At 54.1% G+C, this 27813-nt stretch overlaps 2 protein-coding genes across 5 annotated transcripts; one reads left to right on the top strand and one right to left on the bottom strand.

Moving 5' to 3' along the window:
• The first annotated feature begins 813 nt into the window (after positions 1-813).
• FBXO6 (F-box protein 6) lies at positions 814-10275 on the top strand. Its single transcript, XM_012473689.3, has 7 exons — positions 814-889; positions 3208-3309; positions 4249-4537; positions 6851-6977; positions 7517-7612; positions 8754-8889; positions 9094-10275. Exons 3-7 carry the CDS (start codon positions 4252-4254, stop codon positions 9325-9327), a joined length of 879 nt encoding a protein of 292 aa, XP_012329112.1. The 5' UTR covers positions 814-889; positions 3208-3309; positions 4249-4251; the 3' UTR covers positions 9328-10275.
• Positions 9607-27605, bottom strand: MAD2L2 (mitotic arrest deficient 2 like 2). 4 transcript variants are annotated; one of them, XM_064363277.1, is made up of 9 exons: positions 27590-27605; positions 15377-15428; positions 15166-15284; positions 12668-12739; positions 11970-12070; positions 11208-11302; positions 10821-10894; positions 10268-10360; positions 9607-9942 (listed from the first exon to the last, which is right to left on the bottom strand). In XM_064363277.1, the coding sequence occupies exons 2-9, from the start codon at positions 15414-15416 to the stop codon at positions 9901-9903; spliced, it is 636 nt and encodes a 211-aa protein (XP_064219347.1). In that variant the 5' UTR covers positions 15417-15428; positions 27590-27605; the 3' UTR covers positions 9607-9900. The 4 variants fall into 4 exon arrangements, with proteins under 4 accessions (XP_064219347.1, XP_012329114.1, XP_012329115.1 ...); XM_012473691.3 differs by lacking the exon at positions 27590-27605 and adding an exon at positions 15856-15965; XM_012473692.3 differs by lacking the exon at positions 27590-27605 and adding an exon at positions 15917-15937.
• Positions 27606-27813: the final 208 nt, after the last annotated feature.

Raw genomic sequence — 27813 nt, forward strand, 5'->3', positions numbered from 1 at the left:
TATTTTTAGTAGAGACGAGGTTTCACCATGTTGGCCAGGGTGGTCTCGAACTCCTGATCTCAAGCGATCCACCCGCCTTGGCCTCCCAAAGCGCTGCGTGAGTCACCACGCCCGGTCCCTCAGGAGTTTTTTTGTTTTGTTTTGTTTTGTTTGAGACGGAGTTTCGCTCTTCTTACCCAGGCTAGAGTGCAATGGCGCGATCTCAGCTCATCGCAATCTCTGCCTCCCCTCAGGAGTTTTTTTTACCTTTGCATCTCTGACGCTCTAGAGAAGGAAGGAGCCCTCTGGAGCCCAGTGCTCAGCTCCCGCCTCCAGGGAGGGTCGGGGGAGCTGCTGTACGGTCCGGGGACTTGCCCTGTGGAGGAAGCGGGTGCCGTTGCTGAGCCGCCCGCCGCCTGGAGGGGGAGACAGCTTCAGGACACACAGGCCGGCCGCCGCCAGGGCCCAAGCCCCGGGGACCCCAGGTTCGTCTTCCGGCGGCGAGGGTGCGGGGCGAGGCCGGGCCGGGCGAGGTCCGGGACTCGGGTGGGGACCGAGCGCAGCGCATGACGCAACTACGCCGAGGCCGAGGCCTTAGGCTCGGGCCGACCCGGAGCTCCATCGCTGTGCCCGAGTCGGGGGCTGGGGTCGCCGGCACCGGGGCGTTCACGCTGCTCGTGGGTGCTGGTCCGCGCGGCTGGGGGTGGGGGGCGCGGGCCGCTGGGCCCGGACTCCGACTGGGGGCCTGGCTCCGGGGCCACCCAGGCGGAAGCTCTGCAGCTGCGGCCTTCCCAGTCACATCCCGAGGCTGGCGCCGGGTTGGTCAGGGTGACCTCCAGGCTCCCACGCGCCTGCGAAATCCGGCGCCTGCCTTCTCGGCCACAGTTTCTGTTTCTGAGAAACGGGTGAAGTAAGAGCGCCCCGAGGGCTTGCTGGGAGGGTGGGCGCGGAGAAGGCAAGCACGGGACTCCAGGCCAGGCACTTGGGGACCCCAGTCGATTTGAGGGGACTTCCTAGGGCTGGCATGGACTTCCCCACCACAAAATGCCCCGGGCCGGGGCGCAAGAAAATGCGGACTGAGCCAGAGACCAGACTTCGGTCACCACGGTGGAAAGCCATTGGTGCCTAGACACCTCTAGCTTGGAGCCCAGTGGCTTTTATTTGGTCTACAGTCTAGACAGTGCCTTTAGAAGTTGCCAGCATTTATTTATTTTATTTATATTTTTTAGGCAGAGTCTTGCTCTGTCACCCAGGTTGGAATGCAGTGGCCTGATGAGGGCTCGCTGCAGCCTCGACTTACTGGTCTCAAGCAATTCTACCTCAGCCTCCTGAGTAGCTGAGACTACAGGCTCGCGCCACAAAAGGCCTAGCTGATTTCTTTTTTATTTTTTCCTCTTTTTTTTTTTTTTTGAGACAGAGTCTGGCTCTGTCACCAAGGCTGGAGTGCAGTGGCGCGGTGTCAGCTCACTCCAACCTCCGCTTCTGGGGTTTAAGCGATTCTCCTGCCTCAGCCTCCTGAGTGGCTGGAAATACAGGTGCCACCACCATGTCTGGCTAATTTTTGTATTTTTAGTAGAGACTAGGTTTCACCATATTGGCCAGGCTAGTCTCAGACTCATGACCTTGTGATCCATCTGCCTCAGCCTCCCAAAGTGCTGGGATTACAGGCATGAGCCATTTCGGCGCCTGGCCTAATTTCTTTTTTTCTAAAGACAAGAGACTCGATATGTTGCCCAGACTACAAGAATTTTTTTTTTTTTTAAAGACAGTGTTTCACCATGTTGGTCAGACTGGTCTTGAACTCCCGACCTCAGGTGCTCCGCCTGCCTTGGCCTCCAAAGTGCTTGGATTACAGGCGTGAGCCACTACGCCCGGCCGACTACAAGCATTTTTAATTGACAGGTTTCACTTTTTTTTTCAAATGCTTACAGTTGCTTCTCAACACTTAGAAGACTTGACCACATTGGCTTTTTTCCCATCAAAACATTTTTTTTCCTTTTTTTTTTTTTTTTTTTTTTTGAGGCGGTCTTGCTCTGTTGCCCAGGCTGGGATGCCATGGCCCAGTCATGGCTCACAGCCTAGCGGGCTCCTTCCTTCCCTAGGGTGTGACCTCAGCAAGCCTCATGGACTCTAAGGTAAAAAAACCTCTGAGGTGCCAGGTGCGGTGGCTCACACCTGTGGGCCACTGCAGCCTTGACCTCCTGGGCTCAGGAGATCCTCACACCGTAGCCTCCCAAGTAGCTGGGACCACAGGCGCTCGCCACTATGCCCGGCTAATTTTTTCACTATTTATAGAGACAGGAACTCCCTGAACTGCCAAGGTTGCAAAGCATTTTTCACAAGACACAAGTACCTCACCTGTTTTCTCTGCCATGCTAAAGTGTTCCATGACCAGGAGCCAGCATGCACCCACCCTCCTGTTTTCTGGGATGGGAGCTCTAAAAAGATTATGAACTGCTGCTTTAGCCAAGCCTCTATGGAAAATCAGAAGAGGTCAGCAAAAGACTGGGTGTGGTGGCTCACGCCTGTAATCCCTACACTTTGGAAGGCTGAGGTAGGTGGATCACCTGAGATCAGGAGTTTGAGACCAGCCTGGCCAACATGGTGAAACCCGTCTCTACTAAAAATACAAAAATTAGCTGGGCATGGTGGCAGGTGCATGTAATCGCACCTACTTGGGAGGCTGAGGCAGGAGAATCACTTGAACCCAGGAGGCGGAGGTTGCACTGAGCTGAGATCGCACCATTGCACTCCAGCCTAGTGACAAGAGTGAAACTCTGTCCCAAAAAAAAGAGGCCAGCAAGTTTCTGTTTTTCTGCTTGTAGGTGGAAAACATTCTCTCCTCATATGTAAGCAGATGAGGCCCACCTGGGTAACAGTGCAGCGCCCTGGCTGCTGGCCCACCCCCACCTACCTGGGGCAAGTACCTGGAATCCCATTAGGGGACTAACCAGGTGCCCCCAGTTAACAGATTCAGGCCAGGGCTGTGGCACTACTTGAAGTTTTCCAGAACCCATGTACAGTACAGAAGCAGAGGGAGGACAGTGTTGTGGGCAGGTTTGTGCTGGCAGCAATGCTGACCGAAGCTCTGTGCTTCACTTGGTCCTCCTGGCCCTTCTGGGTCGGGATAGTTACCCCTCCTTTTCACAGCTTCCCAGCTAGTCACTGCAGGCCAGGATTCAAACCCAGGCAGTCTTCTCAGGCACCCTTCATCCGTTTCTTTTCCAGCAATCTCCAAGTGGACTCTGGCCTGACACCCAAAGCAGTCCAGTCGGGTGCTGTGGGGGCTTCCCATTGAGTTGTTTTATCACATCTGACTTCCAGGCAAAAGTGAGTTTCTGGGGAGAGGGCGGTGGTTTCTCAGCGCTAGCCCACCACTGAATGAACATTAATGAGTCTGGGATATAAAAATGATTTTATATTCTGGCTGGGTGCGGTGGCTCACACCTGTAATCCCAGCACTTTGGGAGGCCAAGGTGGGCGGATCACGAGGTCAGAAAATCAAGACCATCCTGGCTAACATGGTGAAACCCCGTCTCTTCTAAAAATACAAAAAATTAGCTAGGCATGGTGGTACACGCCTGTAGTCCAGCTACTGAGGAGGCTGAGGCAGGAGAATCGCTTGAACCTGGGAGGCCAAGGTTGCAGTGAGACAAGATCGAGCCACTGTACTCCAACCTGGGTGACAGAGCGAGACTCCATCTCAAAAAAAAAAAAAGATTTTATATTCTAACAGTGAATCCAGAGCATTAATATAATAACAATCACCAAACCCTCACAAAACTCGCAGACAAGTGTGGCCTCCACAAAATCTTAGTCCACCCAGCCCACTGGCTTTCAAATTAAGCTATCTTTTTTAACTGGGGAAGGGCCTTTTAAAAAATGTGTCTCTAAAGACTTTAGTATTTTTATTGCACTCTTCTGAATGTGTGTCCCATGACTACTCTTTCCATTGAGGGCCTGCTGTTTACTGGAAGGACCCTCAGCCTCAGAAATACTCTTGTGAGGTTTCTTGTTTTGTGTTTTTGAGCCAGGGTCTTGGTCAGTTGCCCAGGCAGGAGTCCAGTGGCATGATCATAGCTCACTGCAGGCTTGAACTCCCAGGCTCAAGAGATCCTCTACCTCAGCCTCCCAAGTAGCTGGGACTCCAGGAGTGCGCCACCACACCTGGCTAATGGAGGGTTAGAGAGGAGTCCCTGGCCTGGTTCCCTGGGGGCCTCGGGGCCCACCTCCCTGATCAGGCTCGTAACCACTACTGCGCCCCCACAGGCCATGGATGCTCCCCACCCCACCGCAGACCTGGCCAGCATTAACGAGCTGCCGGAGAACATCCTGCTGGAGCTGTTCACGCACGTGCCTGCCCGCCAGCTGCTGCTGAACTGCCGCCCGGTCTGCAGCCTCTGGCGGGACCTCATTGACCTCATGATCCTCTGGAAGCGCAAGTGTCTGCGAGACGGCTTCATCACCAAGGACTGGGACCAGCCCGTGGAGGACTGGAAGATCTGCTACTTCCTAAGGAGCCTGCAGAGGAACCTCCTGCGCAACCCGTGCGCGGAAGGTGGGATGGGGGCGGGGTGGGGGCGGGGTGGAGGCGGGGTGGAGGGGTGCCATCCTTGGGCCTTGGCACTTGCAATTCCCACACTACCTGGAAATGTTCTCTAACCCTAGACACCCACCTCCCTCCCTTGGTTCCTGCTCATTCTTCAGGTCTCAATTCAGAGACCTGCCCTGTCCTCCCAATCTAAAAACAGCACTCCCACCTCTAGCATAGCACCCCCATTTCATGCCCTCTAACATTTTTCACCAGTCGCGGTGGCTCACACCTGTAATCCCAGCACGATGGGAGGCTGAGGTGGGTGGAGTACTTGAGGTCAGGCCTTTGAGACCAGCCGGGCCAACATGGTGAAACCCCATCTCTACAAAAATACGAAAAAATTAGCCAGGCATGGTGGCAGGCACCTGCAATCTCAGCTCCTCGGAGGCTGAGGCAGGAGAATCACTTGAACCTGGGAGGTGGAGGTTGCAGTGAGCCGAGATCACACCACTGCACTCCAGCCTAGGTGACAGAGCGAGACTCTCTTTTAAAAAAAAAAAAAAGGATCCTGGGAGATGACAAGACAATTAGGGTGGACTCCACTGTATAAATGAGGAGCTTTGGTTCCAACGTGTGACTTCCCCAAAGAGGTACAACTGCCCAGCTTCCACGGTTTGGTCCTGACAGATAAAGGCCTGAAACTCTCCCTGCCTCAAATCCCAGAGGCCCCATAGGCAGTGCCCCACTCAGTCCATCTGCCTGCCCCAGATTCCACTCAAAGCTGCCGGGCTAAGCTACTCGCTCTGCCTAACACCACCTGACAGAGCTGGCCTAGCAGCCCGCCCTGCCTGGAGCCAAAGTGCTCAGTCAAGCCCTGCCAGTTCAGCGCCAGCCCAGCTCCTGGATTTCTGTATTACTCCCCTGGCTCTCTACTGGGGACTCAAGAGCACCTGGAGAATAGCGGGCTCCTGGAGCAGGAGCGAGCGAACCGTTTGCAAAGTGCCCCGGTGATTGCCTGGGCAGCCTTGGTAGAGAAGCACCATTGTTTTCTAAGGTTCTCTAAGTTCACTGTGAAGAGGGTGACTGCTCCTCTGAACCCACGGAGCCCACCTAATAGAGGTTCACCCATGAATGTTACCACAGCACCTGTTCCTCCACTTAGCACTCTTGCCCTGGGCAGAGGCCATCTGAGCCCTATGGAAATCAGATTCCCATGACCCAACAACAAACCCACAAACCCGACCTCTAGGGCCTCCAATCTGAGTTATGTAGTTAACCAAGGGCCTCTCCCATCTGGGGTGCCATCGGGGTCAAGTAAGCAGCCTGTGTTGGGATGAATGCATGTTAGCCTTTTTGAAATCTTTTACTTGAAAAAAAAAGACAGGGCCTTGCTATGTTCCCCAGGCTGGTCTTGAACTCCTGGATTCAAGCGATCCACCTGCCTTGGCTTCCCAAAGTGCTGGGATTACAGGCGTGAGCTGCTGTGCCTGACCTCACATTGGTCTTCAAGACAATACTTTCACAGGCCCCTTGTAATTTAATTTTTTGAGAACTGATACTGATACTTGGGTACTTCCCAGAGTTCCACTGCAACAGATGTGAGGAAGGGTTTGCTTTTTTTTTTTTTTTTTTTTTTTTTGAGACGGAGTCTCACTCTGTCTCCAGATTGGAATGCAGTGGTGCGATCTCAGCTCACTGCAACCTCCACCTCCCAGATTCAAGCAATTCTCCTACCTCAACCTCCCGAGTAGCTGGGACTACAGGTACGTGCCACCACACCCAGCTAATTTTTGAATTTTTTTTTTTCCTTTTAGTAGAGATGAGGTTTCATCATGTTGGTCAGGATGGTCTCGATCTCTTAACCTCGTGATCCGCCCACCTTGCCTTCCCAAAGTGCTGGGACTACAGGCATGAGCCACTACACCCAGCCAAGTAACACATTCTTTTCTCCAGCTGCGTGTTAGGAGTGAGGCCAGGTTGGGACTGAGTGGGAGGTACAGAGTATCCCTTCCAAGGGACTTGGAGGCTGCCCAATAGTGTCAGATCAGAGCTGATATGGTGAGGACAGGTGGGAATGTGTTGGAGGGGTGCTTTGTAGGGGAGTACTCCAAGGTGCAGTTGGGGTACACTTGGGCTAGTGGGGCACTGACCGTGGCTACACAATGCCCTTGAGAAGGAACAAGCTGGTTAACCCTTTGGTGTCCACAGCCCCAGAGACCTGAGCATGAGGAAGTCCTGCCTCCCAAGAGGGTCACTAATGCCAACCACCCTCCTTCCCACCCTCCTAGGACCAGATGGGGAGGTGAGGGGTCTCACCTCCACTTCTGTTCCTCCTAGAGGGTATGTTAGCATGGCAAATCGATACCGAAGGTGGCAACTACTGGAAGGTGGAGAGCCTCCCTGGAGACTACGGGACAGATTTTCCTGACCCCAAAGTCAAGAAGTATTTTGTCACATCCTACGAGTAAGGCAAATTGAACCTACCAGGCTTGCGTGGAGGGGACAGACAGTCAGGACACCTTTACCAAGTCTTGGGCAAAGTCTTTCTAAGGGAAGGCCTCTCTGGGAAGTTCAAGGGAGTTGGCCCAGAGTCACTGCTTCCTAGAGTAACTCAGTGACTTTGTTCATGGGCAGTGGGGGTGGGGATCACTGAAGCAAGCCAGGAGTCCATGGGGCGGTTAAGATAAGCCAGGGCTGTCTACAGCTGTCCGTCCCTAAGCTAGGAACTTGAGTTTACAAGAGTGCCCTGGAACATTGGGCCTTTGGGCTGGGATCAGATGCCACCCGGGCACAAGTGGGTCAAACTCCCTCCTTAGGTTTCTCATGGGTCTGCACTGGAGTAGGAACCAGAGTCAGCCCCAGCCAGTGCCTGTCCTGCAGCGGCCAAGGGATACTTGAGGTCCCCAGACCACCTCCCTGCGTTCACGGGGCTGCCAAGGCTTGGGTGAGGGAGGGCCATGCAGAGCACACCCAGGCACGCAAGCCCCCGACTCTGCTCCCCAGGATGTGCCTGAAGTCCCAGCTGGTGGACCTTGTAGCCAAGGGCTACTGGAAGGAGCTACTGGACACATTCAGGCCAGACATCGTGGTTAAGGACTGGTGAGTAGGGCCTAGGGCCTGCGTTCCCACACTCTACAGCCTCCTCTTACTGCCAGGCTGGGTAAGACAACCTGTAGCATGTGCCCAGCAGTGTCCTAGAGCCAGGTAGCCCCGGCCTGTCCCCACTCTGCACCCAGACCCAACATGTGTTCACCCAGCAGCACCTCCTGGCCTCCCCACCACCCTGTGACATGCTCAGCAGGACACAGTAGCCCCAGTGTGCAGATGCGGAGACTGAGGCCCCCAGGTGCATTGTCACTGATGGGCACTTTTTTTTTTTTTTTTTTTGAGATGAAGTTACTCTGTCGCTCAGGCTGGAGTGCAGTGGTACGATCTCAGGTCATTGCAACCTCCACTTCCCAGATTCAAGCGATTCTCCTGCCTCAGCCTCCCGAGTACCTGGGATTACAGGTACCTGCCACCATGCCCAGCTATTTTTAAAAATATTTTTAGTAGAGACAGGGTTTTGCCATGTTGGCCAGGCTGGTTTCAAACTCCTGACCTCAAGTGATCTGCCTACCTTGGCCAGCCCTCTCTGGACCGTGTGGAAACCCCCAGACCCCTGGCCTACCTGCCTCCCCTGCCCCTTTCCCTAGTCATCCCTTTTTGAGCTCCTACTCTGTGCACAGAACCGTGCAAAGCTCTGGCTTGGCCGGTGGCAGAAGCAGGACCCCAGTTCTAGGCAGGCCCCAGGACCCACGAGGCTGGAGGGGTGTGCAGAGCTGCAGGGGAGGGGTGGCTGGGCTGAGCAGAGGGTGAGCTCTGTGCCAGTCCCATCACACAGGCCATCCCCTTGACTCTCCCACTGAATCCACGGCCTGGTCCACTGTAAGTGCAGGTGACATGACTTGGACAGACCTGGCCTCTGGAGGGTCTTTTGCTTTTTGAGGTCACATCTTTAGTAGGATGCCCAAAAGAGTCCCTTATCTCAGATGGGGTAACTGAGGCCAGCATGGACAGGCTGCTCCCCGTGGGCCACAGTGGGGCATAGGGAGTGCTGAAGCCAGTTGTGCCTTGCAGGCAGAGCAGTGTTGGTCGATGGGAAATGAAGCTCCAAGCTCCAATGTGTAGGCCCCGCCTGCCCCCACCCCCAGGGCCAGCACTCGATGGCTTGGATGCAGGGCTCTCACTCCCCCACCAGGTTTGCCGCCAGAGCCGACTGTGGCTGCACCTACCAACTCAAGGTGTACCTGGCCTCGGCTGACTACTTCGTGTTGGATTCCTTCGAGCCCCCACCTGTGACCATTGAACAGTGGAACGATGCCGCATGGACAGAGGTGAGGCCTCACCCCCTTGCTCTCCAGCCACTCCTCCCAGGGCCAGGATGCCAGGAAGCAAGGGGTAGCCTCAGGGCCCAGGGAGCCCCTGCTCTCTGGCCTGGAGCTGTTGCCTTCCAGCCTGGGCAGCTACCTTAGAGAACCTGGCTCCTGCCTTCCCTTCCCCCGCCCCGGTGGTCACTTCCTCTCCCCTCCTCCCCGCAGGTCTCCCACACCTTCTCGGACTACCCTCCAGGCGTCCGCTACATCCTCTTCCGGCACGGGGGCCAGGACACCCAGTACTGGGAAGGCTGGTATGGGCCCCGAGTCACCAACAGCAGCATCATCGTCAGCCACAAGATGACCAGGAACCCGGCCTCCTCCGAGGCTCAGCCTGGGCAGAAGCACAGGCAGGAGGAGGCTGCCCAATCGCCCTACAAAGTTGTTCTCCCAATCTGACAGCCGTCCATCCTGTGTCCGGGTCAGCCAGAGGTTGGGGTGGGCAGTGAAGTCCCTGTACCAGGGGCTTCTGCCCCCGGTTCAACCTTACCAGCTTGTGGAAACTTAATGTACTGTCACAGCTCTGACAATTTGTTGTAATGAATGTTTTCAGTAAAACCAGACTGGGGTTGTCCGAGTGGGGAGGGGGGTCCCTGGCATTTTGGTGGAGAAGCAGCCCCTCCCCCAGGTTACCCTGGCCATACCTGTCCCTCCCACTCTGGTTAGTGACAGCTCAGCTCAGGCCAGCCCTTGGGGCCCCTTTATTGAAACAACTCACAGCACAGTATTTGAGACAGACAGTGTTGGCCGGCGGAACCCCAGGAGGCTGAGAAGTCGAGGTCACGGCATCCTCACTGCCCTCCTGGGGGAGGCATCCTCCAAGTAGACCTGAGCGGCCCCGGGCTGGGGCGGGCGATCCACACACAGAGGCGATAAGAGCACTTGGAATCAGGGCAGCCATGCAGCACTGCCCTAGGTGGGGATCCCCCAAAGTCTGACAGTTCGGGCATCAGTGGGGTGGCAGGTGCCCCCTCAACTGCCTTTATGAGCGCGCTCTTCCACGTAAAGCTGCATCTGACGGACACAAGCAAATAGCCACGGTCAGTGAAACAGCCAGGGCATCTCTGCTGGAGCACCCAGAAGCCCCTGGTGGGCGGATCTCCGCCAAGGGTGGCCAAGGCTGAGGTGAAGGGGAAGAGTAGAGATGGGAGGAGCTTTCCACCAGGCATTCCCTCCTCCTCCCCTCCAAGCCCTCTAGCAAGGCCTCAGCGCTGGGCCTCACTTCCTAAGTATCCCCTAAGTAAAGCTCCCGGGTCCCCATGGGGCCCACCTTTAAAATGTCCAACTCACTTCCTAAGTATCCCCTAAATAAAGCTTCCCAGGTCCCCACGAAGCTCACCTTTAAAATGTCCGATGTCATGGTTTTCAGTGGTATCAGCCGGGGGTCATGCATGTGGACATCCTGCTCATCCGCCAGGATCCAGGGGAAATCCTAGGGAGGGGACAAAGGTCAGGGGGGTGACAGGGGGCAGGGTCCTGGCCTGCTCTCACTTTGTTGCCCCTCCCACTCCAGACCAGGAGCCTCCAACCTGAGCCTCGGAATCACTAGGGAGCTGTTGGTAATGCAGACCCCAGGACCCCCCACCCCCCACAGAGGCCAAGTCTATAGAAACCAAGTGATGAACAAGCCCCAAGCCCCTAGGACCCCTCCCAGAGAGCCCCCACTTCAGAAGAGCCAGGATGAGCTGGGGACCCCAGCAGGTGGCTATGCCTGGGCTCCTCACTACCCCAAGTGCCCAGATGGAGCAGTGGCCAGGCCTGAGGACCTGCTGGGTGCAGGTGCTGCTGCCCCAACATAATGAGAAGCTGGCCACAGGCAACACCGCTGCCCGCCTGGAACTGCGGCATCAAGTTTCCAGAGCCTGCGCCCAGGTCGACCTGCCTCCCCTCACCTTGATGACCTGGATCTTCTCCATGTTGCGAGTGGCGGCTTCTCTCGTGTGCACCAGGACTGTGAAGGTACAGCCTGGAGAGGCAAGAGGCAGGTGGAGGCTCCCCTGCCGCCCCGGTGCCTGCCACTGGGCCCAGCCTCTTCCCACTTCCCTTGCTGGCTCAGCAGCCCCCCAGAGCAGAGTGCAAAACAAGTGCTAAGAAAAGGCCCAGTCAATAGGGAGATGAAAGCCAGGTGGAGTCAATCAGGGAAGGTTCCCGAAGGAGGTGGACTCTCAGGGGTTAGGAAGAGATCAGGCTCAGAGCAGCAAACATGGACCTGGGAACACAGACCAACCCAAGATAACCACGGAAATGCCAAGGGAAGAGAGCGTGGGGAGAGGACACACCTGGGGGGTTGTGGTCCAGGACGGCATCGCACACGCTGATCTTCAGGATGAAGGCTCGGAGCAGCTGCTCCACATGAGACAACAGGGAGTCTGAGCTGGGAATGAGAGGTCTTCCCGTCACACTGGCGTCCTCCCCTCCACCACAGGCAATTGACCTTGGATGCAGACCTGGGCTACGGAGCCCCTCCAGTGCCTCTGAGAGTGTTGGTTGCCTAGGGCCCAGCTCCCTATCTGATCCACATAATTCAAACTAGCAAGGGAGTAGAAAAGCAATGCCCAATCCCACTGGGGCAGGGGGTGAGGGGGAGGTCCGAGGAGGCCTCCCTAGGTGGTTTTCATGTGCAGCCAGGCCAGAGAACCAGGACACCAAGCCAGGAGGGGAAAGGGCTTCCCTGAGGCCACACAGCCCATGGGAACAGGTCAGTGCCAGATTCCAGCATCCTGACGTCACCATCAAAAGCATGCAGTTGACCAACTAACACGTGTGCCAGAGGTCAACTTCCAGTTGACTGGGCACTTGCCTGGGAAGGTAGGAAACTGGTTCTGTGTCCTGAGCTCTACCCCCACTCAAGTGACCCTGGGTAGCCCATGTCATCTCTCTGGACCCATCTCAGCTGCTCACAGGCTGTCCCCTTGTCAGGCTGGCGCGTCTTGCCCTTTTTCCTCCCGGCCCTTTACCAAGGTATTCAAGGGCCACCTTAAAGGGGTGGGTGTGTTGCCAGAGGCAGACCTGACGCCTGGCGAGGGGCAGGGACAGCCCACCTGATGGACAGCAGCGGAGGCTGGGTGATCTCAAAGACAAATTTCTCCACTGGGCGGTGCTCTTTATCCAAAATCACCACCACCACTTTCTCCACATCATTCTGCAAGGAAAGGAATCCCCCACTGCAGAGCCAGGCACCCCACCCCCACTCCACCACCCCACCTCCACCCCCCTGCCCAAGGAAGGATGGGAAACAGCCCGGTCACAGCCCTGCTCAGCTGCTAGGCCGGCGGGCCCCAAGAGCCCAGACAGCGGGTTTGAGAAGTTGGCACTCTCTGACGTAAGTGGCGCAGGCTGAGAGGATGCCTGGGGCCCACAGGGAAGGTCCTAGGAAGTCTGAGATCAGGACTAGATGGGAAAGAAACCCTGAGGGGCTCAGCCTAGTCAGAATATTTAGTGTAGAGAACAAGGGATGGGTATGAGAACCCAGAACCCTCTTGGGGTAGCCCCTACTCAGAGCCAGCTCCACCAACCCAGGCTCCCAGGCCCAAGGCACTCTGAACATGGTCCACATGCCTTGGGGCCTGTCCCTGGGTTGAGATGGTCTCCAGAGTGCAGGGTGCAGGCTTCTGGGTATTAGAGCCACGAGGGCCCCGCAGAATCCTAGCATCACCCCATCCCAGAGTTGGACCTGTGAGCATAGAGGGACAGGGGTGAGCATGGGGTGAGGTGGCTGGGAGGCCCAGTGCCCCCTCACCTTCTCCAGGAGTGGCTTGACGCAGTGCAGCGTGTCCTGGATATACTGATTCAGCTCCGGGTGGCAGGACATCTGCACACAACACGCTGCTAGTGAGGCTCAAAGCACAGATGGGGAAACCACCCAACACGACCAGGAGCTTAAGTCCACCTCTGTCAGAGGCCCAGCAGCTTTCTAGGGCCCCTACCCAGGAAACCCCCTTTCCCTCATGAGACTTAGAACTGTGAATTTATCCATGGAGAAAGAAGTTAGAAGATAAGACTCAGGCTGGGCACGGTGGCTCACTCCTATAATCCTAGCAGTTTGAGAGGCTGAGGCGGGTGGATCACTTGAGGTCAGGAGTTTCAGACCAGTCTGGCCAAAATTGCAAAACCCCGTCTCTACTAAAAATACAAAAATAGGCCAGGTGTGGTGGCACCTGTGATCCCAGCTACTCAGGGGGCTGAGGCAGGAGAATCGCTTGAACCCAGGAGGTGGAGGTTGAAGTGAGCCAAGATTGAGCCACTGCACTCCAGCCTAGGTGACAGAGCGAGATTCCATCAAAAAAAATAAAAAGATAAGAATTCACCCGGCCGGGCGTGGTGGCTCACGCCTGTAATCCCAGCACTTTGGGAGGCTGAGGCGGGTGGATCACGAGGTCAAGAGATCGAGACCATCCTGGTCAACATGGTGAAACCCCGTCTCTACTAAAAATACAAAAAAAAATTAGCTGGGCATGGTGGCGTGTGCCTGTAATCCCAGCTACTCAGGAGGTTGAGGCAGGAGAATTGCCTGAACCCAGGAGGCGGAGGTTGCGGTGAGCCGAGATCGCGCCATTGCACTCTAGCCTGGGTAACAAGAGCGAAACTCCGACTCAAAAAAAAAAAAAAAAAAAAAGAATTCAATCCAAATATGAGCATTTAATATAGCATTAGGGGTTCTTACGTGGGGCCCATGGATTCCTCCAGAGTCTGAAAAGACCCTAAAGTTCTATCTTTGTGCACTTGGGCGTTTTTCCAGAAAAAGGATCCAAGAAAATGTAATCAGCTTTCAAAAGTTAAGAACTAAGGAGCTGTGTAGGCTCAGGCAAATTTCTTAACTTTTCTGAGCTTCAATCACTTCATCTATGAAGATCTCAAAAAGAAAAAGGGAGGATTTAAATGAGGTAAGTGCCTAGTAGACAGTGAGTGCTCAGTGAGTGTCAATTCTTTTTCCTTTTCCCTGTAAAGGTGACTCTCAACTTACTATGGGATTATGTTTGGATAAACCCATCAAATATCACCAGTGGAAAATGTATTTAACACATGTAACCTACCGAACATCACAGCTTAGTCAAGCCTACCTAAACACACTGAAAACACTTACATTAGCCCAGAGTTGGGCAGGATTATCTAACACAAAACCTACTTCATAATAAAGTGCTCACGCCTGTAATCCCAGCACTTTGGGAGGTCAAGGTTGGAGATCACCTGAGGTCAAGAGTTCAAGACCAGCCTGGCTAACATGGAGAAACCCCATTTCTACGAAAAATACAAAAATTAGCCGGGTGTGGTGGCACGCCTGTAATCCCAGCTACTCGGGACACTGAGGCAGGAGAATCACTTGGCCCTGGGAGGCGGAGGTTGCAGTGAGCCAAGATCACACCATTGCACTCCAGCGAGGGTGACAGAGCAACGCTCTGTCTCATAAAATAAAAAATAAAGTGCTGAATACCTCATGTAACATCTTGAAAACTATACTGGAAGTGAAAAAACAATGGCGGTATGGGGACTTGAAGCCGGGACCATCTGGATGTCCTTTAAGCTTCTACCACTTATTCTCATGTTTCCTGAATGCCTTCGAGAGACCGGCACTTCTAGGGACTGGAGCTACAGTGCCACGCACACTGCTCTGTCTGCCTTTTAGCAGACAGAGTTCAGGGTAAATGGTAAGGAGAAGGTGTTGGAGGTTTTTGGAAATCCCCTCCTCACACCAAGGTTCACCAGCTTCAGCAGCTCTTTCAAAGTGCAACCATGCCCCCAGGGTAACTCTTATCAGGCCTGGTCCCTAACTTCTAGCAAGGGAAATTCCCTTCTTCGGGGTGGGTAGGCAACCCTACCTTGGAACTGGAAGGCAAAGGCAGAGCCCTGGGGAATGAGATGGCCAGAAGTGGAAGAGGTTTTTTGTTTTTGTTTTTTTCTGAGACGGAGTTTCACTCTTTTCGCCCAGGCTGGAGTGCAATCGCACAATCTCGGCTCACCGCAACCTCTGCCTCCCCGCTTCAAGCCATTCTCCTGCCTCAGCCTCCCGAGTAGCTGGGATTACAGGCATTAGCCACTACGGCTGGCTAATTTTTGCATTTTTAGAAGAGGCGGGGTTTCACCATGTTTGTCAGGCTGGTCTCGAGCTCCGGACCTCAGGTGATCGCCTGCCTCAGCCTCCCAAAGTGCTGGGATTACAGGAGTGAGTCACCGCGCCCGACTGAAGAGTTTTTAAAAGTCCACCCTGTACCCACTCTGTGGTTCTGGGACGCGCCTCACCTGGACCGGCACGTTGTACTTCTTGCGTTTCTGGAAGATGCCCACAGGGTAGACCTCGCGCACGTAGAGGATGAGATGCACGGCCACCTCCAGAAACTCGCAGAGCACATCGGCCACCACTGCAGGGGGCACAAGCCGGTGGTGCGCTCCGCGAAGCCCGCAGGCCCAGACGCCACCCGCCCCCCGGGGCCCGCAGGTCCAGCCTCCCTACCTTGGCCAAAGTTGAGGTCCTGTCGTGTGAGCGTGGTCATCCTTCCCGCTACCTGGGTGGTGGGGCAAGGGCAGGGGGTAGTTCCAGAGACTCAGGAGCCCAGAACCCGCCCGCCTCCACCGCCTTTTCCCTCCCCACCTTCTGTGGGAACTGGGGCAGGACCTCCCGCTTCGCACAGGCTCAGGACAGCTGGGAAGGACCCCCACCCCCACGCTGGCGTCCGTGTTTGAGGGCATCAGCCTCAATCCACTGACCGCCCGCGCTCCCTCGCCCCGCCGCTCCAGGGGTAGGAAAGACCACAGTGGTGTCCGCGGAAAGGACAGGGCCGCGGACGCAGAGGGAAACAGCTGGATGCGCAGTGCCGGGAGCGCAAAGCGGGACACGCGGAAAGCAAAGCTGGGCTGGAATAAGACTCCGCCCCCTGCCCGGCAGGATCCCTCCCGGCGCGAATCCCGTCCCCTCTCCCTTTACCCCGGTACCGGCTCTGGGCTCGGTTCCCGCCCGGGATCGAGCCCGGCCCCGCCGCGGGAAGCCACCGACCGGACGGATCGCGCCTCCCGCTCAACCCGGGGCCTCGGCGCCGCTCGGTGACGTTCGCGGAGTTCCGGCGGGTCCTAGAGCCCGACGCTCAGGCCACGCCCACCTTCCCGCCCCGCCCAGGCCACGCCCATTCTCGCGCGGACCAAACCCAGGCTGGCACCGGGCGGTTCCGCCTGCGGGGGCGGGGCTCCGGGGGGGGGCCGGCGTCGGGGAGGGGCTGAGACCCGCGGCTCCACCTCCCTTCGACTTCAGGTGGGCGCGAAAAAAACACAAGGTTGATCTCCACGTTGCATCAGATCGCTACATCTTCCCCCAGAGGGCACTTCTCTCGCTCTAGCAGGCGCCAGAAAGGGCGGATAGGGGTGGCTGGGGAGGGCCGGGGGAGGGCGCAGCTGGGGACTAAGGGCAGCCACAAGTGAGCTAGCCCGAGTCACCATTTCTGCAGCTGCCCACCAAAAGCGAATCCTCTGGCTCGGGGGAGGGAACAGAGGAAGACAGGGGTGCACCTGTTGTCAAGACCCAGGTGAAATTTTAAAAATTTTTAGGCCGGGCGTGGTGGCTCACGCCTGTAATCCAAGCACTTTGGAGGCCAAGGCGGGCGGATCACCTGAGGTTGGGAGTTCAAGACCAGCCTGACCAACATGGTGAAATCCTGTCTTTAAAAAAATAAATAAATAAATAAAAATAAATAAATAAATAAAAATTTTTAAAAAGGAGGCGTGCACTGGGGCTGCCCCCGCCCCGCCCCTACCTGGAACCTAAATGCTGCCTGGCGAGAACCTTCCCGTCCTGCATTTCATAACAATAGCTGACCTTTGTGGGCTCCAGCCGAGTGCTGGGCACTGGACTAAGTGTGTCCGTGGATTATCTCACTAAGTCCTCGGAGTAACTCCATGCGGCAGTTACTGTGACTGTTCCCTTTATACAGATGAGTCAAGCGAGGTGCAGAAGGGTGAATAACCTGCCCGAGTCTCCCAGCTGATGGAGTGGGCGCTGGCCGAGGTGCCTCCTCCCACCACATTTTACTGCTCCGAAGTCCCCCAGGGGCATGGACTCGGCCTGCAAGTCCTGAAAGGGCCCTCAGAGATGATGATATTATTAAAATAATAAAAAATATTTACTAACATCGAGCACTTCTTATGCGTCAAACACTGATTTCTTTAATTCTCTAATTAACCCTAGCAGCTAAGTCTCCATTTTATAGTCCCACTTTACAGATGGTTAAACAGGCCCAGAGTCGTTCTCTAATTCGCCAAAATCATACAGTGGGAATACAAACCCAGCTCTGATGCCTCTGCTGACACCAGGGCTTCCACTGATCTTCAGCCCCCTTTTTTTTACAAGTGAGAAAACTCAGATCCGAGAAGCAGCCACGGAGTGAGTGGGCAACAAGTCAGGACCAGAAGCCAAGAACACTTTGCCTGTGGCCTCCAGGGACGTTAAGAGCTTGTTAGTAGTCCCGTCGTCTGTTTGGACACAGATCTAGCCAGACTTGTTTATCGTTTACAGCTCATTATAGGAGACCTGGATCCCTCCCCCACAACCAGATGCCTTCAAACCTGCATTTCCAGACTTCTAATTCTGAGAGAAAAAGTAACCTGTAAGTAACCCATTAAGCTAGGAATGTCAGCAAAACATTTCTTCAAATGCAGTCCTAGGAAATCTGCATCAGAATCCCCCAGGAGCCCATTAATCACAGCTGCCCCACTGCCCAGAGCAACCTGATGGAGGTGGGGTGCACAGCAGGGCGCTGGCCCTTTAACAAGCTCCCCAGGGGCCCGGATGCCCAGCAAAGTGTGAGAATCGCCACAGAGGTTTGGACTGTTCCCAGAGAATATCTGCATTTTTTAAAACTGCGATGCTCAACCCACAGGGATGGATGATTTTGTTTTAGGAAACTGATGCACTTGGCAGCACATGCTGGGCACAGCAACCCTTCTCAGGACCTGGGGACCCTGCCCACATCATGCCATTTCCACACAGAGCTGGCCGAGTGTTCATTGGCTTGTAGACAGTGTCCCATGGCTCCTTGAGATTGAGTCATTGCAGAACTGGGGATCTTTCCTTTCCCTCTCTGGAGGCTGTTTAAGCAGCTTTTGCATTGGTGACAGCAGTGGCAGTCATAGGGGGCAACTCCTTGCAAAGGAGCCCTTTGGACTGGGGCCCAGGGTGGGGAAACTGACAACTGAATGACTCCCGTGGGATGGCTTTCAGGACACAGTGTGAGGGGCATGGGGGCTCAAGTCAGGTGTTCCCTACATGGGCTCCCAGCCCCAGCCCTCTGCCCTGAGAAGACACAGTACAAGCCACCCATAGAACTCCTGACACACAGAGGTAAGAACGTCAGAAAAACCTTGGAGGACATAAACCCAACCCTCATTTTTTCTTGGAGAAACTGAGGTTCCAACAGCTCTTGACACTGGGGTACCCACCCTGTCAACCAGAAATCGGTGGATAAAAATACCTGGGTTTGCAAATATTGTATGTTCTCACTTATAAGTGGGAGCTAAGATATGAGGATACAAAAGTATAGGAATGTCATAATGGACTTTGGGGACTCTAGGGGAAGGGTGGGGAGGTGAGGGATAAAAGACTACATATTGAGCTGGGCCTGGTAGCTCACACATGTAATCCCAGCACTTTGAGAGGCCGAGGTGGGCGGATCACAAGGTCAAGAGATCAAGACCATCCTGGCCAACATGGTGAAACCCCATCTCTACTAAAAATACAAAAATTAGCTGGGCATGGTGGAGCACACCTGTAATCCCAGCTACTTGGGAGGCTGAGGCAGGAGAATTGCTTGAACCTGGTAGACGGAGGTTGCAGTGAGCCGAGATTGTGCCACTGCACTCCAGCCTGGTGACAGAGCGAGACTCTGTCTCACAAAAAAAATTAAAAGACTACATATTGGGTACAGTGTACACTGCTCAGGTGATGGGTGCACCAAAATCTCAGCAATCACCACTAAAGAACTTATCCATGTAACCAAAAATTATTGCAATTAAAAAAAAAATGTCTGTGTTTGGGGCCTTGGGTTCACATCCAATCACAAACAGAAGGAAGGTGGGCTAAGAAGCAGATGGGGAGGGATTCAAACAGTTCTGACCCCAAACCCCCAAAAGGCTTCAGTCTCATTAGTGAAATGAACAGGCCAGACAGATGTTCCCTAAACCTCTGATGGCCTCAGGTTCCATGAGGGCGGGGCAGGGGCAGGAGGGCGAGTCAGCATGGGACCATCGGGGGAGCTCTGCCTGGACTCCATCCACGGGCTCTTCAGCATCTGGTTTTCATATCTTAATCGCATCAGCATGATGGATGGTCACAGCATCCAGATTACATTATGGGGTTAATTTATTACATTTTTGAACACCCGTCTGCTGGGAGACTGTTGTTCAAAGTTATTTGCATATTTTCACCATAATGACAATACGCAGGAGGCGGCTGGGAAGGAAGGATGGGTGTTTAGGAGGAGCGAGAGCTTATTTGCCGACTAGAGCAGGTCCCTGAGGATCTGTGATGGCAAGGAGGGAAAACCACTCCCAAAAGACACTGGAGTGGAAACTGAGAAGGTGAGCCTTGAGTGCCAGCCCAGCAAAGACAAGACCTGCACGGACAGCAGGGGACTGCTGGGGTTTATGGAACACACACGCTGAGTGAGCCAGGTGATGACGTTTCCAGACCCCTCCCATCCCCTCAGGCTTACAGCAGAATGAATCATCTCTCCCACCCTGCCTAAGGTTCCCAGGACACCAATCCCATGGGGTACAGGGGACATACTGAGTGAGTCACACATAGCCTGGTGACAATCCCCCAACACCCTGATGGTCAGACCCATCCAATGGCAATACCCCTGGGCAGGGACCCAACCTCATTCATTATTTCATTCATTATTTCAGTACTGTGCCTGGCCAAATTCAGGTTCTCTCTCTCTCTCTCTCTTTTCCAGAGACAGGGTCTCTCCTTGTCACCTAGCAAAGAGTGCAGTGGGGCAATCATAGCTCACTGCAGCCTGAAACTCCTGGGCTCCAGGAAGCCTCCTACCTCAGCCTCCCGAGTAGCTAGGATTACAGGTGTGCACCACCACACTTGGCTAATTTTTTGAATTTTTTGTAGAGGCAGGGTCTCACCATGTTGCCTAGGCTGGTCTCGAACTCCTGGGCTCAAGTGATCCTCCTGCCTCAGACTCTCAAAATGCTGAGATTACAGGCTTGAGTTACAATGCTCAGCCCAAATTCAGGTTCTCAGTGAATGTGTATTAAATGAGTGAATGAAAGAATGAATGCCAGAGGAATGAAATGATGGTGAACAGTGGCTCATCGCCACTTACCTGACTTGCATCCCAACTGAGTCTGGATAAAGAGCAAAAAACACCAACTTCAGTGTCTGGGCTGTGGCTATGCAGAGAAAAGCTTTTTTCAAAAACAAAAGCAAGGGCTATGGCATGTTTCATAGGGTGTCCCCAGCACCCACTGAACCTGCTTTTATGTCCGACGTGCTGCTTCTCTCCCCAGCGCTGCCCCTTAATCAGCTGTGAGGCCCTTCTTTCTCTGATCCTCAGTTTACTCATCTGTAAAATGGGATGATGGTAGTTCCAATTTCATAGGATTGAGCCAAGAGCAAATGTTTATGTTCATATTTATAAAAACATAAAGTGCACAAAGTCAGGCACGGTGGCTCTTGACTATATTCCCAGCTTTTTGGGAGGCCTAAGTGGATGGACTGCTCGAGCTCAAGAGTTCGAGACCAGCCTGGGCAACATGGCAAAAACTCTATTAAAAAAAATATAAAAAATAGCTGAGCATGGTGGCATGCACCTGTAGCTACTTTGGGAAATGGAAATGGGGTCATGGGGGTGCCGCTAAGGATGGTTTGGATGGGGTTTTGAAAAGTGTGACAGCTTGTCCAGAGTGTTTGCCCTGAACAAGCAGTGGGAGCAGAAGTGGGAGGATCACTTGAGCCAGGGATGTCACGGCTGCCGCGAGCCATGTTTGTACCACTGCGTTCCAACTTAGGTGACAAAGTGAGACTCTGTCTCAAAAAATAAATAAACAAATAAAGCCAGGCGAGGTGGCTCACACTTGTAATCCCAGCGCTCTGGGAGGCCAAGGTGGGCACATCAGTAGGAGTCAGGAGTTCGAGACCAGCCTGACCGACATGGAGAAACGCCATCTCTACTAAAAGTACAAAAAATTAGCCAGGTGTGGTAGCGCATGCCTATAATACCAGCTACGCAGGAGGCTGAGACAGGAGAATCGCTTGAACCCAGGAGGCGGAGATTGCGGTGAGCCGAGATTGCGCCATCGCACTCCAGTCTGGGCAACAAGAGCAAAACTCCGTCTCAAAATAAATAAATAAATAAAGTGCACGAGGCCTGGCACATAAATGGCCAGTTAATGGCTGTTATGACCGTGATCTTAAGCTCTACATACACTATTTAAGCTCCCAGAGCAAACACTCTGGACAAGCTCTCACGCTTTTCAAAACCCCATCCAAACCATCCTTAGCGGCATGCCCATGGCCCCATTTCCATTTCCCAGGGCAGCAGGCAACTCCCAAGGTGCCCTAGGGAGGACATGCAGGATCATGGAACAAGATGCCTAAAGGCAAGGGCTTCCGGCAGACAGCTCCTCTCCGCTCTCACCTGGCTTCCTGGTGTGAGGCCCGACCTGGACAGTTGACCTGAGATGGCTTCCAACACTTCAGCCAGAGCAAACCCCTCACACACCATTCCCTCTGTAGGGCTCTACTGATTCCCCAGTGTTGCTGACCCCTCAGTGATCGGGATCATCTGCTCTTTTCTTTTTTCATAGAGACAGGGTCTCGATGTGTTACCCAGGCCGGTCTTAAACACTTGGCCTCCGGAGTTCCTGCTTCAGCCTCCCAAAGCTCTGGTATTACTGGCATGAGCCACTGCGCCTAGCCTGGTCATATGTTCTTAAACTCTGAGCTTCTATCCGAGACACAAAATGTATTTTTTGAGACGGAGTCTCGCTCTTGTTACCCAGGCTGGAGTGCAATGGCATGATCTCAGCTCACTGCAACCTCTGCCTCCCAGGTTCAAGCAATTCTCCTGCCTCAGTTTCCCGAGTAGCTGGGACTACAGGCATGCGCCAGCATGCCCAGCTAATTCTTTTGTACTTTTAGTAGAGACAGGGTTTCACCATGTTGGCCAGGCTGGTCTCGAACTCCTAACCCAAACTGATGTGCCCGCCTCGGCCTCCCAAAGTGCTGGGATTACAGGCGCGAGCCACTGTGCCCAGCCTGAGACTCTAAATGTCTTATACAACACCAGGAGTGTCCAGATATTCTGAAGCCATCCTGGACCACAAGGTAAGAACTTCTGATCCAATTAAACTGCCACTTTAAAAAAAAAAAAAGACTTCTCTTGATATAAACCTCACAAATCATAAAGTTCACCCTTTCACTGGGTGCAATTCCGTGGTTTTTAGTATAGTTACAAAGTTGTGCATCACTACCCTCTAATTCAGAACATTTTCATCGTTCCTCATGTCTTGAGAAGGGTTGCTGATGCCCAACGTGTGCTTCCAGGTACATTAATTCGTAAACCACTAATCTACCTTCTGATCTATGAGCTGTCCAATTTTTTTATTTTTGAATTTTATTTTTTGGAGACAGAGCCTTACTCTGTCACCTAGGCTGGAATACAGTGATGCAATCACAGCTCACTGAAGCCTTAACCTTCTGGACTCAAGTGATACCCCCACCTCAGTCTCCACAATAGCTGATGGGACCACAGGTGTGCATCACCACACCCAGCTAATTTTTTTTTTTTTTTTTTGGAGATGCAGTCTTTCTCTGCCACCAAGGCTGGACTGTAGTGGTGCAATCTCAGCTCAATGCCACCTCTGCCTCCCGGGTTCAAGCGATTCTCCTGTCTCAGTCTCCCAAGTAGCTGGGACTACAGGCACCTGCCATCATGCTTGACTAATTTTTAAATTTTTAGTAGAAACGGGGTTTTGCCATGTTTGCCAGGCTGGTCTCGAACTGACTTCAAGTGATCCACCCACCTCAGCCTCCCAAAGTGTTGGGAATACAGGCATGAGTCACTGTGCCTGGGCTAATTTTTAAAATTTTTGTAGAGAAGGGGGTCTCACTATGTTGCCAGGCTGGTCTCCAACTCCTGGCTTGAAGAGGTCCTCTTGCCTCACCCTCTCAAAATAAAGTGCTAGGATTACAGGCATGAGCCACTGCGCCTGCCCTGGACTTACCAATACTGAAAATTTCATATAAATGGAATCATATGAAATATAGTCTTTTATGTCTGGCTTGTTCCACTTAGCATAATGTTTTCAAGATTCATCCAGGTCGAGTCATATATTGATACTTTATTCCTCTGTAGACCTAAATACTCCTGCGTATGGATATACCACATCTGCTTATCTAGTCATCAGCTGATGAATATTGGAGTCTACTTTGGCCACTCAAATATCTCTCCTTCTATTTTTGAGATGGAGTCTCGCTCTGTTGCCCAGGCTGGAGTGCAGTGGCATCATCTCGGCTCACTGCAACCTCCGCCTCCCGGGTTCAAGCAATTCTCCTGCCTCAGCCTCCCGAGTAACTGGGATTACAGGCACCTGACACCATGCCCAGCTAATTTCTGTATTTTTTTTAGTAGAGATGGGGTTTCACCATGTTAGCCAGGCTGGTTTCAAACTCCTGACCTCAAGTGATCTGCCCACCTCAGCCTCCCATAGTGCTAGGATTACAGGCATGAGCCACTGTGCCCGGCCTCAGGTACTTCATTTTATAGACAAGGAAACTGAAGCCCCAAAGTCACCATAACCTGGATGGGATAGGAGTCCAGGCCTCTCCTAACATCCACCTTTTCCTACTGTATCACCCCAGGTCCAAGCACATTGAAAGATCACCCAGCAAGGGGACAGTCACAGCAGCAGCATTTCATCCAGAGACTCCAAGGTTTCGCTCCCGGCTCATGAATGCTGGGCCACAGCTCTATCCTCAATGACTCAAATCACGCCCACTGCCCGCTGCCCCCTCTCCCAGGCCCGGGTGACCACTGTCTCTTCTCTGCCACAGTTCTTAGCTGGTCTCCTGCTTTCACCCTTGTCCCACTGTAAATTAGTCCCAACCTTAGGAATCAGCAAACCTGCTAAAAACCTAAGTCGGATCATGTCTCTGCTCTGCTCATGGCCCCTCTACACAGCCCAAGTCCTCGCCGTGGCCTTTGCAGGCTCATAGTGTCAGAGATGTCTGAACGAGAGCAACCCTCACTTGAGTGGGAGCTGAGTAAAATGAGTTTGAGACTTACTGGGCCGCATTCCCAGATGGTTAGGCATTCTAAGTCACAGGATGAGATTGGAGATCAGCACAAGATACAGGTCACAAAGACCTTGCTGCTAAAACAGTTTGCAGTAAGGAAGCCTGTCAAAACCCACCAAAACCAAGATGGCCACGAGAGCTACCTCTGGTCATCCTCACTGCTACACTCCCACCAGCGCCATGACAGCTTACAAATGCCACGGCAACATCAGGACGTTATCCTATATGATCTAAAAAGGGGAAGCAAAGGCCTTGCACAGTGGCTCACACCTGTAATTCTAGCACTTTGGGAGGCCGTGGCAGGCAGATGACCTGAGGTCAGGAGTTCGAGACCAGCCTGAGCAACATGGCAAAACCCTGTCTCTACTAAAAATACAAAAAAATTAGCCAGGCATGGTGGTGTGTGCCTGTAATCCCAGCTAATTGGGAGGCTGAGGCATAAGAATTCCTTGAACCCGGAAGGAAGAGGTTGCAGTGAGCCAAGATCATGCCACTGTACCAACCTGGGCAACAAAGTGAGACTGTCTCAAAGAAAAAAAACATTTTAAAGGGAAGGCGTGAATAATCCACCCCTTGTTTAGCATACCATCAAGAAATAACTGCCAGGTGCAATGGCTCACGCCTGTAGTCCCAGCACTTTGGGAGGCCAAGGCGGATGGATCACAAGGTCAGGAGTTCAAGACCAGCCTGGCCAAGATGTTGAAACCCCGTCTCTACCAAAAATACAACAATTAGCCGGGTGCAGTGGCAGGAGCCTGTAATCCCAGCTACTCAGGAGGCTGAGGCAGGAGAATCGCTTAAACTGGGGGGTGGAGGTTGCAGTGAGCCAAGATCGGACCACTGCAGTCCAGCCTGGGTGATAGAATGAGACTCCATCTTAAAAAATAAAAGAAAAGAAAAAGAAACAACCGTAAAATGGGCAACCAGCAGCTCTCGGTGCTGTGCTGTCTATGGAGTAACTATTCTTTTTATTCCTCTACTTTCTTTTTTACTCTTTTTTTTTTTGAGACAGAGTTTCACTCTCTTTGCCCAGGCTAGAATGCAATGGTGCGATCTCGGCTCACTGCAACCTCTGTCTCCCGGATTCAAGCAATTCTCCTGCCTCAGCCTCCCAAGCAGCTGGGATTACAGGCGTGTGCCACCACACCTGGCTAATTTTGTATTTTTAGTAGAGATGGGGTTTCTCCATGTGGGTCAGGCTGGTCTCAAACTCCCAATCTCAGGTGATCTGCCTGCCTCGGCCTCAAAGTGCTGGGATTACAGTCGTGAGCCACGGCGCCCAGCTTTCATCTTTCTTTTTTTATTTTATTTTTTTCTCAGTAGTTTATCCCTCCTCTACTTTCTTAAACTTTTTACTCTATAGACTCGCCCTGAATTCTTTCTTGTGCGAGATCCAAGAACCCTCACCTGAGGTCTGGATCGGGACCTCTTCCCAGTAACAACATGGCCCTATCCCAGCTCCCTCTCTGATGTCACCTCATTCTGTTCCAGTCTGACACTTCTCCTTCCCCAAATATACCAAGCACACTCCTGCCCCAGGACCTTTGCACTGGCTCTTCTGCCTGCATTAGTCTTCTCACAATCACATGGCTCATTACCTCCTTTCCTTTGCCAAAAGAACTGCCCCACCAAAGAGGCCCTTCCCAATGACTTTCTGTAAAACGCGCCTCTTCCCTTCATGCTTTGTAATGTCCTTTATTTTTCTTCACAGCACTAATCACCACCTGACATCATTTATATTTATTTGTTCACTTATCTTCTGTCTCCTTCACTAGAATCTGAGCTCCATCGGAGCAGGAATTCTTGTCCATGTTGTTTACTACTGTACCTCCGGTGCTGGCACATAGTAGGTGCTCAATACGTAATTACGGGATGGGTGACTCAAGCCTTCCAGTGAATAAACAGTCCAGTGTTCTCATCAATCCATCCTGGCGCCCACCAGACGAGTAATATCACAGTAACAATGGCAGCTAAGTTTCGGGAGCATTTCCTATGCTCCAGACCTTAGAAACATGATCTCTTTACACAGGACACTGCTTTCAATCCTGGAACCCTGACAGTTGGGTGTAATCATGAGCTCAGAGGTTAGGCGACTCGCCCGAGGCCACAGAGGACGGCAGCAGAAAAGGAACACAGACATGCAGCCTGACGGCAGAACTGTGTTCTTAAACCTTTAAGTTATAATTTGCCACACGCTGTAGAAAGAAGAAAACAGTCGAGATGGAAGCCACCTGGAGAGCTCAGGGCCCCAGGTGGGAGCGCTGCTACCCACATGTGGGAGTCCGTCCCCATCGCTCTTTGATGTTTGCAGAGTCCGTGGCCCCACTGACCCCGTCGTGAGTTATGGGAGCCACGGGACCCATAACCCAGCATTCCTGGACTCCCAGGGTCGTCAGGACACGGTGCCCCGCGCGGTGATGGATGAGCGGGCCCCAGCGCTGGCTTTGTCCGGGTCGGACCGGACAGAGAAGCTTCAGAGCGGCTTTGGACGGGGCGTGGCGAGAGGCGGGCCGTGTGTGTGTGTGTGTGTGTGTGTGTGTGTGTGAGCGCGTGTGTGTGTGTCTTGGGGAGATTGTCTTTCTCCCTTTCCTGTCGAGAAAGGGGGCACAGGTGTGCCGTCAGCGCCCCAGGTGAGCTGGTAGCACTTTGAAGACCCTTTGTACCCCCACATCCAGGAGCGACCTCTCGGAGAACCCTGACCGCCCACTCCGCGCACTTTCTGCAGCTACAAAGGCCCAGCCTTTCCCAGTACCGCCTCCCCCGCCCTAGGCATTTCTTCCGTCCCTTTTGACAGCCTAGGCGGAATAATCCTTTTGCGGACCCGGGCCCCTGCCCGGCCAGACGCGTCCGCAGCCTCGCTCCATTGTTGGAGTTCACCGAGGACACCCCGCCGCGGCCCTTTGTCGCCCGCCCCCCGCGGGGCCGCTCCAGATGCGCCACCGCTGCCGGAGCCCCTCCCGTCCCACGCGCCCTGGGCCGCGCCGAGGCGGCTGTTACGCACCGGGAGGAGTGGGCCCGCCTCGCCCGGTGCCCGCACGGCCGCTGGGCTGCGCCCGCCTTTGTCTGCCTCCTTTGTCTGCCCCGCGCCCTTGCGGCGGCGGCGCCTAGGCCTCTGGGGAGCGGGCCCGGAACGCGGAGCGCAGCTGGCGAGGGCGCGCTGGCCGGGAGCGCGCGGGGCCCGGCCCCGGGGCTGCCCCTCGACTGGGGGCAGTCGAGCCCGCCGCCCGCCGCCCCTCCTCCGTCCCCTCCCAGCGCTCCCGCCCCCTTCCCTCCTGCCCGCCCACTCCCCCCTTCCTTCCAGCCCCGCTCAGCCTGGGCACATCCTCCCGCCGCCCGCGCACCTCTCCACGCCGTCCCCGTTCCGCGGCTCACCCTCGGCTGCGCTCGGCTCCCGCGGGCGCTCGGCCCCGCGCCCCTCCGCCCCCTCCCCGCCGGCCGGACAGGTAAGGCACGGCCTCGGCCCGCCCCTGGCCCCGCCCCTCCCGCCGCACCTGGCTGCGAGCCGGGACAAAGGTGAGCTAACTGGCGCGCCCAGGGGCGGGGTGCGCGGGGTCCCGAGGCTGGAGGTGAGGATGCTGCTTCCTTCCTAGCCCTCG

This window comes from Aotus nancymaae, unplaced genomic scaffold (assembly GCF_030222135.1).
Source record: "Aotus nancymaae isolate 86718 unplaced genomic scaffold, 86718_ANA_hifiasm-v0.15.2.pri h1tg000053l, whole genome shotgun sequence".
NCBI lineage: Eukaryota > Metazoa > Chordata > Mammalia > Primates > Aotidae > Aotus > Aotus nancymaae.

Coding starts and splice junctions, on each gene's coding strand:
- FBXO6 (XM_012473689.3), top strand. CDS start 4,252: ATGGATGCTCCCCACCCCACCGCAGACCTGGCCAGCATTAACGAGCTG. Junction 4,538..6,850: donor GCGCAACCCGTGCGCGGAAG/GTGGGATGGGGG, acceptor TGTTCCTCCTAG/AGGGTATGTTAGCATGGCAA. Junction 6,978..7,516: donor TATTTTGTCACATCCTACGA/GTAAGGCAAATT, acceptor TCTGCTCCCCAG/GATGTGCCTGAAGTCCCAGC.
- MAD2L2 (XM_064363277.1), bottom strand. CDS start 15,416: ATGACCACGCTCACACGACAGGACCTCAACTTTGGCCAAG. Junction 15,285..15,376: donor GGACCTCAACTTTGGCCAAG/GTAGGGAGGCTG, acceptor TGCCCCCTGCAG/TGGTGGCCGATGTGCTCTGC. Junction 10,895..11,207: donor CCTGGACCACAACCCCCCAG/GTGTGTCCTCTC, acceptor TTGCCTCTCCAG/GCTGTACCTTCACAGTCCTG.